This window comes from Monodelphis domestica, chromosome 1, assembly GCF_027887165.1.
Source record: "Monodelphis domestica isolate mMonDom1 chromosome 1, mMonDom1.pri, whole genome shotgun sequence".
NCBI lineage: Eukaryota > Metazoa > Chordata > Mammalia > Didelphimorphia > Didelphidae > Monodelphis > Monodelphis domestica.
In genome coordinates, this window is record NC_077227.1 from 158,430,795 (window position 1) to 158,445,171 (window position 14,377).

At 41.0% G+C, this 14,377-nt stretch overlaps 2 protein-coding genes across 7 annotated transcripts in view; one reads left to right on the plus strand and one right to left on the minus strand.

Moving 5' to 3' along the window:
- The window catches only part of SMAD3 (SMAD family member 3), a 173,186-nt gene extending 167,552 nt beyond the window's left edge, over positions 1-5,634 (plus strand). Inside the window, exon 9 of the mRNA XM_007479607.3 lies at positions 675-5,634. Coding sequence (XP_007479669.1) covers positions 675-798 — 124 coding nt within the window. The 3' untranslated portion in view covers positions 799-5,634. The remainder of the gene's footprint in view (positions 1-674) is intronic.
- A 4,255-nt stretch (positions 5,635-9,889) lies between these two features.
- Positions 9,890-14,377, minus strand: part of AAGAB (alpha and gamma adaptin binding protein) — an 83,800-nt gene continuing 79,312 nt past the window's right edge. For 3 of the 6 annotated variants that reach the window (XM_056808704.1, XM_056808703.1, XM_056808705.1), the window contains 2 exons: positions 12,994-13,043; positions 9,890-12,331 (listed from right to left, as the gene is read on the minus strand). In XM_056808704.1, the coding sequence (XP_056664682.1) occupies positions 12,254-12,331; positions 12,994-13,043 (128 nt within the window). In that variant the 3' untranslated portion in view covers positions 9,890-12,253. The remainder of the gene's footprint in view (positions 12,332-12,993; positions 13,044-14,377) is intronic. The other 3 variants (XM_007479613.3, XM_007479615.3, XM_007479614.3) reach the window with 2 other exon arrangements.

Consider the following 14,377-nt stretch of genomic DNA (forward strand, 5'->3'; position numbering starts at 1 on the left):
CCTTTTGGAGCCTGCCTCAGAGCAGCGTCACCTCTCTCAGCACCAATTTAGAAAGTGCTTTGGGGAAAAGAAATGTGTAGCGTGCCTTGATTTTTTCCAGTCATTGTTCCATGGGTTTCACTCCTTTAGACCTTGTAAGAATTTCCAAAATAATGCAGTAGGCAGGAATTGTTTTAGTGCAGTTGGGAAGCTGCCGAGCGCAAATTTTGGGATTGATGGGCAGTTTGCTCAAATGACAGTGAAATACTTGGCTCATCTAGATGCATGTGATCTCACCACTCCACTTGGGCTTGAAGCCAGCTCGGGAAAGCTGGGAATACCTGGAGTTTTTCATTTGGAGCTAATTCAGAGATGTAGAAAGCCCCATCACTGAAGCACTCAAGATTAGTGGGTGGGTGGGTCAGGATCACTCTTTCAGCTCTTCCCTTTGCTGACAGCTATTTGTTTAGCAAACAGCTTCCCTTTACCACCTCCCCTTCCCAAGTTCATTTTGGAGGAGTTTGGTCGGCCTCGTTGGCCTCTCCCTCCAGAGCAGAGTCCAAAGTGTGGTAAGACTGGATTCCTGTAGAAGGCTGTCACCTAAGCAGAAAAGAATGTTTGGACTGTGATGAGACCCTTGGATGTGTTGGGTTTTGAAAGTCTCTCTTCCCTTGTCCCTTCCTTCCTTCTTATAGGAGACAGACTGTGACCAGCACCCCCTGTTGGATTGAATTGCATCTGAATGGTCCTCTCCAGTGGCTGGATAAGGTCCTCACCCAGATGGGCTCTCCTAGCATCCGATGCTCTAGTGTATCTTAGAGACATCCAGAAGGAACGGGAATGGGGAGGGGAGAGGTGCTGGTGGTGGTGGTGGTGCTGGTGGTGGTGGGAGGGGTGGTGAGGGAGGTGGGAAAATCCAAGACTCATAAAAAATGGGAAGCCTGTTTAACTGACAACTATCAAAAACTTTTCTCCTCAACCAAAGTGATACTGACCCACTTTTTAAAATGGCAGCAAGATCCAGAGGTAGATTTTGAAAAGAACCATGCAACTGGGCCACTTCTGCAGATCAAGGTTAGGAATTAGGCTCATAGCATGGGGTGCCACAGAATCAAGTCAAAGAACATGTTCATCATACTGGTAAAAACAGACCTTGGTTCATTGTCTTGAAGCTGGAAGGTGGTGCTTTGCAGTCCCCATTGGCCCCTTTTTCTCTTCCTTTCCCTCCCCCTCCCCATCGCCCTTCTTCAGGGATAGTTTTTTTTTGGGGGGGGGAGATCATAGAAATGCCCATCTTTAAGTGGCATGACTAGGAGGAGCCCCTGGGTTTACAATGGAAATGGGAACTGTGTCCTTCGGCTTTCCCAACCCCACCCTCCAGGCAGTTTGGCAAGAAGGGACAATTGAGCCAATCATTGCCGAGACCCATCTCTTCAGCATGCTGAACTGTGGACAGACCAGACCACTTCTGATGGCTTCCCTGTCCCCTCTGCACACTGGGTGAAAGGAGCCGAGTGTGAGCAGTAGAAACAATGGGACATACACAAGGGGGACAGCGGGGAAAGTTGCTGAGAACCACTTCCCTCTTGCAAGACTCGCCTACACTTGTTTTTTTTTACTTTAAAAAGTTGGAAAGACCGGTCTAGGTTCTGTGCATATGCGATGTATAGTTCATATTATCACATTAATCTCAAAGAGATTTGAATTTACCTTAGCTATTTACATGAAGCAAAGGACGTATGTCATGAGTTTTTATTGTCGCAGTAGTTGTTTTTGGCTAGAACAGCACTACACTGAGTGGGTTTCCAGTCATTTCAGGAGCTCACTCCATATTCTGATGGATTTGGCCATTGCTATTTAATGTAGTCAGTTGCATTAATTAAATTAACATTTTTCTGTATCTTCTTTTAAATGTTTATTTTATTTCTCAAAATCTCCTCAGTTAAAATGTTGACAGGAAAGTCCCTGAGAGAGGGAGGAGCTGCAAACTTTTTGCAGCCATTACCTTGTTGGAGGTGACATTTTCCCAAGCTGTGTTTGGGAGATGCTAACCCACCCCTTTTGAAGCTAATTCATGGCTGTGAATTGACCAGACATCTCAGAGCATCTCGGCTCTAGCACGGGCATAGAGAAAGGACTACTTGGAAATATGACACCTCAGAAATACCAGGCTCAGCATCCTGGGGTCTGTTGTCTTTTCCCCAGTGCTGTGAGATTCTCTAGCTAATATCTTTGGATGATCAACAGCAACACTAACAGTGATAGTGTGGAACAAGCACTCTTGCTGGTGGTGGCCTCGCTGAATAAACTATTATAAGTAAATGCTTTCAACTGGAAAAAAGGAATCCCTTTTCCCTCTCTCAGTGATCTTCTATAGCATACAGGAGACTGAACTGACACCTGCGATCCATACTTTATTCTTTGCTGCCTGATTATTGTCATCTTAAAGCCTCATCCAGGATTTTTACATGGATTTGAATTGGGGGGAAAAAGGATTTCCTATGGAAATCCTTCATTATTTAGGTTGGTATGGGTGTGTGGGTGAGGAAATCTCTACTTCTGCCAAGCAAAAACCTCAAATGTGCCATTTCTTGATGTTGGGAGTCCAGGGTTCTTTGGGAACATAGTTCTAACAGTGGATGAGTTCCCAGCTCCATGCACAAGCTCCTTAGACCCTAGAGGGGTTTGGGAGGATTGACCATGAAGGAGCTTTTTAACATGATCGGTGCCTGTCATCTTGAAGAGGTTCTTCTATATTGGTATCCAGAGCAGATATAATCCAGTGGCTTCATTGGAGAGAACTAGGCACTACAGAGTATCAGGGTTCCTGCCTAACCAAGAAATGAGAGCCAGCTTTCTGAATAATGCAGGAAGCCACTTGAGTATCTATGTTTGTGCTTCTTATTTGTGACATGAGATGAGTGGTACGGATGTCTCATTTTCTAGTAGGGCTTCAGTAATGCCTTTCAAAAGTCATATGTAGTTCCTTATCCCTGGCATTCTTCAGCTGCTATTCTGTCCTGGCTGGGAAATGCCTAAATTCATTTGTTGTTCTACATCATATCCACACAGCTATCCTCTACCTTCTCAGTTTGTGTGTGCCCTTAGGCATGGCTCAATTATGAAAAGTGTCCAAACTAATTTGGGGATATATTTGAAGGATGTAGTAGAACCTTAGGGCAATGGGATAATTAGATTAATTTCAACCCAATTGGCAACTCCTTCTGAATAGTACAAATCTTCAGTTTTTTGGTAAAAGAGTTTCCCCAAGTTATTTTGCCCCTTCTTAAAATTAGACTACGGAGGGAAAACTTGGGCATCATCTCTAAAATCAATTAAACTACTAAAAGATAGGTTGGGAAACAGTATCATTAGAATTAATTAAGGGTGTCCGGGGGACTCTAACACTTGTATCCTTATTTCATCTTCTTTAGTTGACAAAAACCATTTTCCCTGTTTGACTATCCGATGTGTGAATAACCTTTGCACATTTTGGATTTTTTTTTTTTTTAAAGAACAACTGATAGGGCTGAGGAAAGTGTACAGTTTAGGGACTGTTAACAGTTGGAAATATGGTATTGTAGTTTTATGTGGATTTTGTACAGGTAACATTTTAAAAGATGGCATTCCCCTATTATATTCTCAGTTGTGCAGTATGTCTTCATTCTGCAGTTTATTTTGACACTAATGAGGAGGCAGTGGACCATAGACTGTTGTAGTCAGTATCTCCAAAGAGTTTATTTTTTTCCACCCATTGCTTTCTTCCCATATCTTGTAACATGTAAGATACACGTAGCACACACATGTAGGTAGATGGCCCTGCCTGTTTTGGATTACGGGCCTGTATTAGATGATCATCTCAATTGGCTGTCCTCTTAGCAGGCATTGTAGGAGAGCAGACTTTTTTTTTGCTATAGCTCTCTAGTCAGTGACAGGTATTTTGAGCCTCCTTATATTAGGAGTTATTGCACATGAGGGCAGGGCTGCTGGCAGACTTTACAGTTGTCCTTGTGTGTTTACTGTTTGTTTTTTGAGTTTTAAAAACTATTGTTGATGAATTGTAGTGTGTATTGTTAATCATGCCGCTGTACCCCACCTGAGTTTTCTAGTGTTTGGCTATTTTCTAGTCCCACGTACATTTACTTTGTGCCCTATGATTTCCTTCTTCCTCCCAATAATGTGCGTGTTATTCTACTAAGGATGCCAACGTCTGACTTCATTCTTCGCTTTGGCAGTATGAGGGAATATTTATGAGGATCTCTGGATCATTGTCTTTTCAGGGCTATCATCTGTAATAGGCCAGTCTATTTTCTCCTAACAGTTCCTAAAGGGGTATATGCTTTTCCCCCATGAATAAGATGGCTGAAAGATCAAAGGAATTGAGACATATGAGAAGGAACCCCCCAAAATGAGCAAGGAGCTGTTACAACATCCAGAGGCAGTATATATTTTGACTCTAGTTCCCTTGTAAAAATGGTTCCAGAGTCGCAATTTGGCTTCAAAATGAATTTGGGTATAAGAAAAGCATCAAAATATGGATATGTTCCCAGCTTAGTAAAGGAAAATTCAGTACAGCAAATTGAGAAGGCAAATTTGCCATATGATTTCTCATCTGTACGATTAAGTTGGACTCAGTGGCCACTCAAGTCCTGTGAAGCTCAGAAGTCTGTGATCCTATGAAAAGTTTTAAGGATCTTAACTACTTGTTCTGGAGGGAAGGGGCCAGGAAATCTGCTAGGGGACTCCAGCCAATTACAGAACAATCTAGATAAGTATCACCGAACTGAGAATGAAATCAGTGGGGAAAATGTGTTGCTGAAAAGTTGTCTGGGAATCAGAACAGGTAAAGATAGACCTGTCATGATCTAAACTGGATTGCAAAATTCTCAGTGATTAGTAATTAAGTTTTCTTTTTGTATGATAAAGTGAAGTGTACTCTAGCATATCAGTATTTTCATATTTATGTAGTAACTTCTTAGAAAATTCAGACAGATCATAACTATTTAATTTCTGGAGAGAATTGAAAAGGCCTCTCCTATCAAGGATAGTAGTAAATGGTTGTGAAAATCTGGGTGTACAGACAGCCCTGAACCTTGCTCCATGGTCCAGCAGTTTTATACTAGGTGCCTCCAAAAGCCTTCTCCATAGGCTTGGCTACTGACAGCTGGAAACCAGAGTGGGCAGGAGTTTGGCTCAAGTATAGGACCATGGTCATTGTTCTAGATGGGTTCCTCTGCACTGAGCCTTCTGGGAGGAAGGAGACTCAAAGTGTCCCAGTGATTTGTGCCACCTTCATGTTGAAGGGCTATTAGAAGCCTTTTATCAGTGTGTGGTTGGAAATGGCCAACATGACCGGTCTTCACCCATCTTCACTGTCACATCCAAGTTGTGATTGACTTTTGTGGGGGTGGGGAGGCATGGTTGTGTGTGTTTATTACCATTGCTTCTCAACCAAGCCTGGCCTTTTAATAGCTATATAAGAGCATGTATGTACTTAGTGGTTTAGAGATTTTTCCTAACTTTTTTATTCTTATGAAGAGCACCTGCTTGTTAAGCATAGTACCTCTGTTGTTAAAGAACTGTATGCCTTCTCCCTCCCTCTATGATATGAAACTGTTAAATGTCATTCTAATAAACTGTTAATCAAAAAAAAAATTGAGCTACTGAGGTGACTTTTTTGTGGTGACCCTTGTCTCTGACTGGAAAGTGTTTTAAAGCAATTGCTGCAAACCATAGGTGCTCCAATGCCCCAGAGGAGCCGAAGGGAAAACAAAGCCTAAATAACCACCAAAGAGCAACAAAGACAGACCCTGCCCCATGCCGTCACATACACTTGAGTGCAGAATCTCCAGCAGGTGTTTACTAAGGGCACAAACACCTGGCATCTGGTCAGTGGCTATTTAGCCTCATTTTCCATCCCCATTTTTTATCCAGTGAGAAAGGTTTCATAAATACAGAGGAGTGGAAATCTATTACTGAAAATTATGATATGCACCTTATAGATTCTCATCCATAATCTTGAGGTACTGGTGAAACTACCCTTTGAAATGAAATGCCAGTGTTCACTGTACATTAATGCCTAGGCTTCATTGTACTTTCCTACATAGTAAGGCATTATGACCACTTGATCAATCAGGAATGAATGGGAGAAAGAGGCCATGGGACAAGAGATAATAGTTATATCACACACAAGGAGTATATTGGGAGATAAACAAACTGGAACAATTTACTTATTAATCAGATTTCTAGAGTTTCGTGCCCAATCCACTGGTTGCTAGGTTATGGCTTTAATTGACCTGTAAATATTTGACTTTTTTTTAAAAGGGGGCAAGAGGAGTCGAGTTGTTTGTGTTTGAAGGGAGACAGGAAGCCAAAAAATGACTTAGAAAAAATTTTTCTTGCTAGTTTTACCCCCATGCGTGTATTCCAAGGCTACAGTAATAACAACCAAGTCTAGATTTGGCACCTCTGCTTTTCCAAAAAGAAAACAGGGTAGCATCAATCATTAAGGTCCGGAGTTGAGATGTGGCACCATTATTGTGGCAGTCAACTCCTACTTCCTACTTCAACTACTCATTCCTTAAAACTAAAAACATCAGAAGAGTAAGGAATAAAATAGATGTATTACACCCACAACTGTTGGGTAAATGCCCAAATTTAAACCTTCAGAGATGTATGAACAGTGATAAAAAGGTTCTGTGCAATAGTTGGCTCTGAGAAATTCCTAGAATTGTTCAAAGTTTCACTTTCCCTAAAGATGTGTCAAGAAGAACATTTACTGGTACCACAGAATTAGTTCTGATCAACTGAGAAGAGTTGGTCAAGTGAGAATGATGAAAACCTGAGGAGAATGAACAAGTACATGCTAGGTTACTATCAGCGCCTCTCCTAAAATTTAGAAGCCTACATTTCAATAATCTAGGGAAATAAGCATGATAGTAAGGGTGGACTCAAAAGCAAGATGGCTTAAAAGGGGTAGGAAACTTTCCAAAGCAAAAAGATAACCAAACCACAAAAGATCCTGATGAGAGGAAATGGGGAACATTTAAGGAGATTGAGGTGGCTTCACAAGGAACTACCCAATGTGCTCATAACTTAACAGACTACCCAAAATATCAAAGGGACCCAAAAAAGAATGGCCTGAATCTCGAAGCGTTAGGGATGTAAGGAAAGGCACATATTCCCTGTCCTCAAAGAGCTCATATCCCAATACGGAGGCAATAAAAAGAAAGCTATGTATGTATGGACAATCTCTGCAGGGCAAATGGAAGAATCTTAGCACTCACAGGAAGACTCCTGGTAGAAGGTGGGACTTGTAGTTGAGATGTGAAACCAGGGAAGCAAAATACAACACCCATCCCTATTTTTTAAAACTAGACACAGCTAGGAAATATCTGAGAAGAATCATGGAAGACTGCGGAAGGTCAAATTTTCCAATCTTGAAAAGGGAAAAAAGATTCTTGAGATTAGCACAGGGTATGGAGTCCAAGAACAAAAGTACTGATTTTGATTCATTATTAAATACAAAGTGCATGATCCTAGATACCTTATAGCCTCTATAGGCCTCAGTTTCCTTACCTATAAAATGGAGAACTTGGAATAGATGAGCTCAAAGATCTCTTAACAGTTTTAAATCTATGATCCTTAGACCTCCAAAATTCTTTGTGCCTATAATCAAAATTGACTGTGCAGGATATTACAGTGCCCAACGCTCATTACTGGGTACATAGGTTTACAGTACAGAAAGTAAATGAAAATTAGCTTGCGTTTTCACTGATGCCAATGCTGCCCCAGATGTTGCTTTATACAAGCCCTGAGGGGAAAGATTCTGGAAGAAGAGGATCTTGGGATTTGACTGGTTTTAACGTCACTGGATCTAGCTTTTGACTGAGCTGGTAAGGAGGAGCTTTTTCTCTGGTATACCCCGGGAATCCTGATCTTGTGGAAAGATTTGGATATTCCTGGTTGGGAGATCTGCCTCAGAGGAGACCTGCCTTTTCCCTGGAGTACTAAGATTCACCTTTCTGAGAGCTACCACTTGGCTAAGGTAATCCTAAGGGTTTTGTCACCTGGGACTCTGGGTTACCTAGGAAGCCATCCCCAGGCTTGAGAGGGGATTCAAACTAATAGTGAGTCCTGTTTCTTAGCCTTTTAAAAGACAATCTGGGGAGTTAGGTTAGCAGAGAGTCAGATAGCATTTTGGGGCTTTAGGTAAAAGCAGGGAGTAGATAGGCAGGCCAAAAGTAGCAACGAAGAGTACTTCTTGAGAGGTGCATAGAAGGAGGGTCTGAGTTTAGATATGTAGTTTAGGACCCTTCCTACCCTTTCCCTTTACCCCAGTTATCCAAATAAAGTTGGTTTCAAAAGCCCAAGAGTTTTGTGCTTTGCTGGCCCTGGAAAGATTTCTAGGATCTCCCATCCATCTAGGCCTTTCACAAACAATCTACTTCCTTTGGGAGGAAAGATTTTATTTCACCTATTAGTATCTGAAGATAGTTATTATGTCTGCCTTAAGCCTTCTCTTCTGGCAAAACATCTCCACTTCCTTCATTTACTTCTCCTGTAATTTGATTCATCAGTCATCCACTTTTGTATATGTTTCAATTTAACAATTTCTGTCCAAGTGTGGCACCTGGACTTGTAGACACAAGTGCAAAGTATCTCCTTTATTCTATTTTTTAAAACAGCCTAAAAGTTTTGGGTTGTTTTTACTTACCATGGTACAATGCTGCTCTTACCATTAAATCACAGACATTTAAAATTATAGGCTTAGAGATTCAGGGAAAGAAGGAACCTTTGATGTCATCTACAATTTTGCTGCAGAAGAAACGGAAGTCCAGAAAAGCTAAGCGAATTGCCCAAGATCACATAGGCAGTATATAGCAGTCACAATTGAACTCAAGGCCCAACTTCTACATTTCTTCCTCTCTCCTTTTGATGTGCCCACAATCACAAAGCTAGTGAACGACAGGCTCCTGATCTTTGTATTCTGTTTCCTCGACTAAGGCATGTTGCTCCTCAGCCTCACTGATGTCTTATTTTTACTTAATCACATGATAATCCTCCAGAAAGTTGGTAACCTATACAATGTTTTTGGTAAAATCTTTGTTAACCAGAATGTGCCACTGACCAACCTCTGTGAACTGTCTCCAAATTTTAGCTGTCAGCAGACACGAAAGCTCAGAATGGACCACGGTTCTCTCATCTACCCCAATAAGTTTTTACAAGTTCTATTTCCATAAGAAGAACAACCAGAAGGCCCCTTAATTTTTTTTTACCACTCAAGTAGGTAAGGCATGAGGTGAGTAAAGGACAAAACAAGGAGTTGAATCACTACAAAATCCTGCTTTCAGTTCTTTTATCCCTTCCAGACAGAACATGATGTGTTACTTAACCATCTAAATCTAGAAAGAGTAAGAAAGCAGATGGTGGTGTCAATCTTCTTATCCCCTGAGAGAGTAGGAAATATCGATAGTTACATTGACTCCTAATTATCATAAACCCTGGCTTTCTCAGTTAGTGCAAATGTTTCAGATCTCTGCCATCCCCTCTTAAACCTCTCAAACACTAGAAATTCTCATCTTTCCAAACAAAGCCATGAAATCCAAATGTGAACTTCAAGTTGTGTCTTTCACTTCAACATCATCAATGAAATGTATTCAAACAAGAAATGGCTGTAAGCAAGTCAATGTGGACAGGCAATGGTGATGCTTACATAAACCTCTTCACCTGATTTCTATCAAAAGTCTTCAGTAAGTCACCAGTGTTCAGGATGTTTGAGGTCTTGGGATATCCAGGTGTGCTCTTCTTATTACTTTGTAAAAATGTCCATTCTGAGCAATGCTTATGTATTAAGGACGATGTGATGGCATGAGCCATCCCCCCAAACACCTAATACACATGAACAGACTTAATAAATAAATTCATTTTAATCAATCCAGCCATGTTTAATTTACAAAATCAAGTTCACAACTTTTTTTTTAAATTTTTTCCCTAATACATATGACTTAATTGTTTCCCTATCGCCCTTTATCATGGAAAGGGGAAAAGAATCCTCTAACTTCTTCTCACATCTTCATATTAGACCTTACCAACATTCTTCATCTAATAGTGAACAGAGTCATCTTCAAAGAAACACTGGCAGTCCCATAGTCTCTCTTGTGGTTGGCTGGTGCTCAAGGACAGGCATATATGCTTGGATTGTCCTGTTCTTACTGCTCCTCATTTCAGCTTCTGTAGGACTTGTGAGAGGATGTGGGAGGATCAGACTCATTCCTGTTTGTGGTCAAGCCTAGCTTTTCCCTAGATGCTAGGTTGTGTTCACCTCTGGAATTGTCTCAGGCCTGGACCTCCTATGATACGCCTGAAATCTGGGCCATCATCACCAGCAAACCTCTTTGTCTTTTAATTCCAGCCTGTAGCCTGTGAGACCCACTACTCTCCCACACCAATAATAATTCACAAAAGCAGCCTTTCTGAAAATGATTTCATGAACTCTCTGGGCTATTTCTTTGGGATATTTCCCTTCAGTATTGCTCCATTCAATTAGCCCTTTTCTCAGGACAGAAAGCAAAGGGGCACTAAAAGCTGCTATTTATGGAAAGTTCCTAGGAAATGCCAAGGCCCGCAGTATGAATTTGTTTTTGTTTTTTGTTGTTGTTGCAAAACTACCTCCTCTATACCATCCACTGTTACCAGTCTGAGCCAGAAAGAATGGGACACTTGATTTGCTTATAAGCATGTATGGGGTGACATCAGTAGATGGAGATGATCTACATGGGGAAATACTAAAATACCTGTTGTGATTCCATTTGACCTCTCTGAAAGTACTGGGGCACCTATTGTTCATAACACTGTTCTTATACTCTTTTAAATTCAGGAGTTGTGTCTCTCTCACATAAACACAACAGTTGTGAAGGCTATTCCTTCCTTGGATATTGAATGATATCTGCCTCATTTTTGGCACTATTAAAACCCACTTTGCCCAAGGCAGGCTTCCTAGCATGAAATCAGTTAGTCATAAGGAGTGAACATTTCAAAGGCAGAGTCCACACATTTCTGTTAATTTGCATTTAGAGACTCACTTGATAAGGTCAAAGGTACCTTCCATTTAACTGCCAAAATAACATGCGGCCTCCTTTCTTTTCTCACAGAAAGAAGGCATCATGTCTCAGGCTAGCTTGGTTCTTGAAAACCAGCTGAGGAAGTGAGAAGAGATAAACTCAAGAGCAATGCTAACTCAACAGAAACACAGGGACTGTTGTCATAACGGTATGGAAAGCCCATTGTGGCCTGACTCATTTCCAAGGGCAAGAGCTTTTGTAGCTAATTCTCACTCCCAGAGAAAAACAAGTAAATCTGGAGGAGGCTTACTTCTAATGGTCATACTCTTCATTCCTTTATGATAGACTATGTAAATGACTACTAAGACCAACAATCAGCCCTTTAGGCTGGCTAAATGGCCAACATGATGATGGGAATCTCAGCAAAACAAAACAAGGTCCATCCAGGAAGTGCCATGACTTTTGTTGCTGTGGGGATAAGAGGGAAGAAAGATACAGCTGTCCTTTGTAAGGGATGGTTTTTTCCTCTATTCTTTACCATCCCACAAGTGGATGGGAAGGAGTGATTGCAATTCCATGAGGAATGGTGAGGGGCTCAAGAAGTAGAAAGAACACATGTATGTATGACTTGAAGGCAGTTGGAAACCAGCCTGGGAGGGGGCAGGGAGAGGGAAGCTTGAGAGCAGCCTGAGAGCTCCTTGGAGGCTGGGGGCTTAAGCCACAGCAGGGAGGGGCTTATGTGGTTTGCTCCTTTCCCCTATGGTCACTATGGCATGTGGGGTGTGAGGTCAGAGGTAAAACTTGTGGCCTTGGGCCCTTACAGCTTTCAACAGCATATATCAGTATGCTATGAGAAATAATTAGAGCTATAAGGCCAGAGTTTGTCTGGTAGGAAGCATTTAAATCCTGGACAGAGCTTAAGCTTTCCTCTCTGGGTTTCCACACCCAAGGAGGGTACCTTGGTGGGAAGGCCCTAAGTGATCTAACAGTTAAACCAGTGCTTTGGCTACTTCTTGAAGACCCTAAATGTCCCTGAAGGAATTGTAATCACTTGCTTCCTTGCCACTGCTCCCCAACAGCAAGGACAGGGAGGAACTCTTTTTTGGGCTGTGTCTGTCTTCTCCCACCCCTGCGGTGTCCCAAGTGCCTGACAACCCTTAACACAACTAAAAGTGTGTTGTTACCATCTTGGTAAACCAGACACAAGGAGCTCAATTTTCTTCATCAGAAGAAATGCCTTCAATCTCATCTCTGTCTCCACCAATTGCCATCCAGAATGCTTTGGCCACCTATGGACAGAAGTTTATAAAGTTACAGGTAAAAGCTAAATTCATGTGATATATATGTTAACACTTCAAAACTGTATGAGGCTTTGGTACAGGGGAACAATCAGTAAATCAAAAGTCAAAACCCAGTTCTGCTACTTTACTGTGTGGTCCTGAAAAGCCCCTTCATTACCAGGAGGTAGTGTGATACAGCTTAAAAAGCAGAGCATTTGGAGTCAGGAGATGTACATTTATATTTCAGTTCTGTCATACTGTCTGCATGATTTTAGGCAAGGCTACTTCTCTGGACCTCAGTCTCCTTAGTGGTTAAATGAAGGGGCTGGACACAAAGACTTTTTAAATCTACTTCTAGTTCTAAATACATGATCCTATGTGTGAACATAAAATTCCAATATCATTTTTAAAACTGGAACCTTCCAGCCAATTAGAAAATCTCCTGCCTCTTGTTCAGGCTAGTTCTGAGAAACTAAACATATTTGAAAACTACAATTTGACTTATTTGATAAGATAACAAATGCTTCCTATTGTGTAAGTAATGATTAAATTCTTAATTGAGAAGAACAATCACCAAGCAGAACTTTTCTTCTACTGAGGATGCAGACACACAACCTAATAATGATCCTAATACCAAGTCAGTGCTTTAATAAAGAGAGGCTTGATCTTACCTTTTCTGCATGCAACTTTCTTTGTTCATGAGGCAAAGTCGCTGCTTTGTCTAGGAGTGAAATATAATTGAAGAAATTAGAAAAACAGCATAAGAGTCTGAAGGCTATGAAGTTCTTCCTTAGATGGGATAAGGCCATTTTCTGAGTCATGTTTGTAATATAATCATTTAAATTATGACTTTGAGTCCTCTAGGTTTTCCATATAGTAAAGATATAGATACATATCTTATTTGTTCCATGTTAATAAAAAAAAGTGTGTGGGGGTGGGATCTTGGTAGAAGAAATAAGAGTAGGAAAAAAGGGACGAAGGGATAGAGATATTTGCTCTATGGATTCCCACTCACTCACAAATGACTGCTTTACTAAGAAGACTGAGGCCATACATCCACAAACATCTCCAAATCTTCCCTTCCATCCTTTAAAAGTCATGCTAAGTTTTCCCCCCTTATCCTACCTTTCCCTCATATCAGAGAAAGAGATGACTCTCTCTTCTTGCTACATGTAAACTCTACCTGTATCCACAATCAAATATCATCCTTTCTATGCCTCTATCAATCATCCTCTCATTCATCTTTAATTTCTCCCCTATCAGATCCTTCCCTTAAAGACATTCTTAAGTCTTCCCTAGATTCCATACTCCCCAGAACCTTTCCTTGACTTTGAAACTCAAGCTATATTGATATGTGCTTCTTTGCCTTCATGCAAATGCCTAAGAACCTGGCTGCCTCCACATACTCCTTAATTCCCTGCCATCTGGCTTCTGGCCCTGTCCTTCTCCTGAAACAGCTCTCTCAAAGGTCATAAATGATTTATTTATTGTGAAGGCCAAACACCTTTTTTCCCGAACTCATTCTCCTTGAATCCTCTGGGGCATATGAAATTATGAACCACTTCCTTTCAGTATGGAATGCTGCCACCAAAAACCAGATCTCTAAAGTCCAGGATAAGAGATATGTAATTAGACTTGTTAAAGCCTTGATAGAGATTAAATTTCTGTTCGAGATCCTCACAAAGAGAAAAGCGGAGGGAAATTTCTGTTTCCTTTAGGTCTCATGGGATTCTAATTGACAACTAAGAGTGTGGATAAGGGCTCACACTACAACAAAATGTTGGGAAGCCTACAATGATAGTAAGTCTTGCTCAATGGGCCCAGTGCAGTAAACAATGGTGCAAAACAAGTAAAAACTGCCAAGAGCACTACTAATAAGAATAACAGAGGACTGAGAATTTTATATCAAGTAGAGAAATTCTGAAGAAATTGCATGGAGAATAATTATATTTGTGTTTCTTAAAATGCCAAATAAGTTCTCAAAATGCAAATGGTTCTCTTCCTTAGGAGAAAGGAATACTTCTTTCCTTCCCAGGTGAATAGGAACATGATATT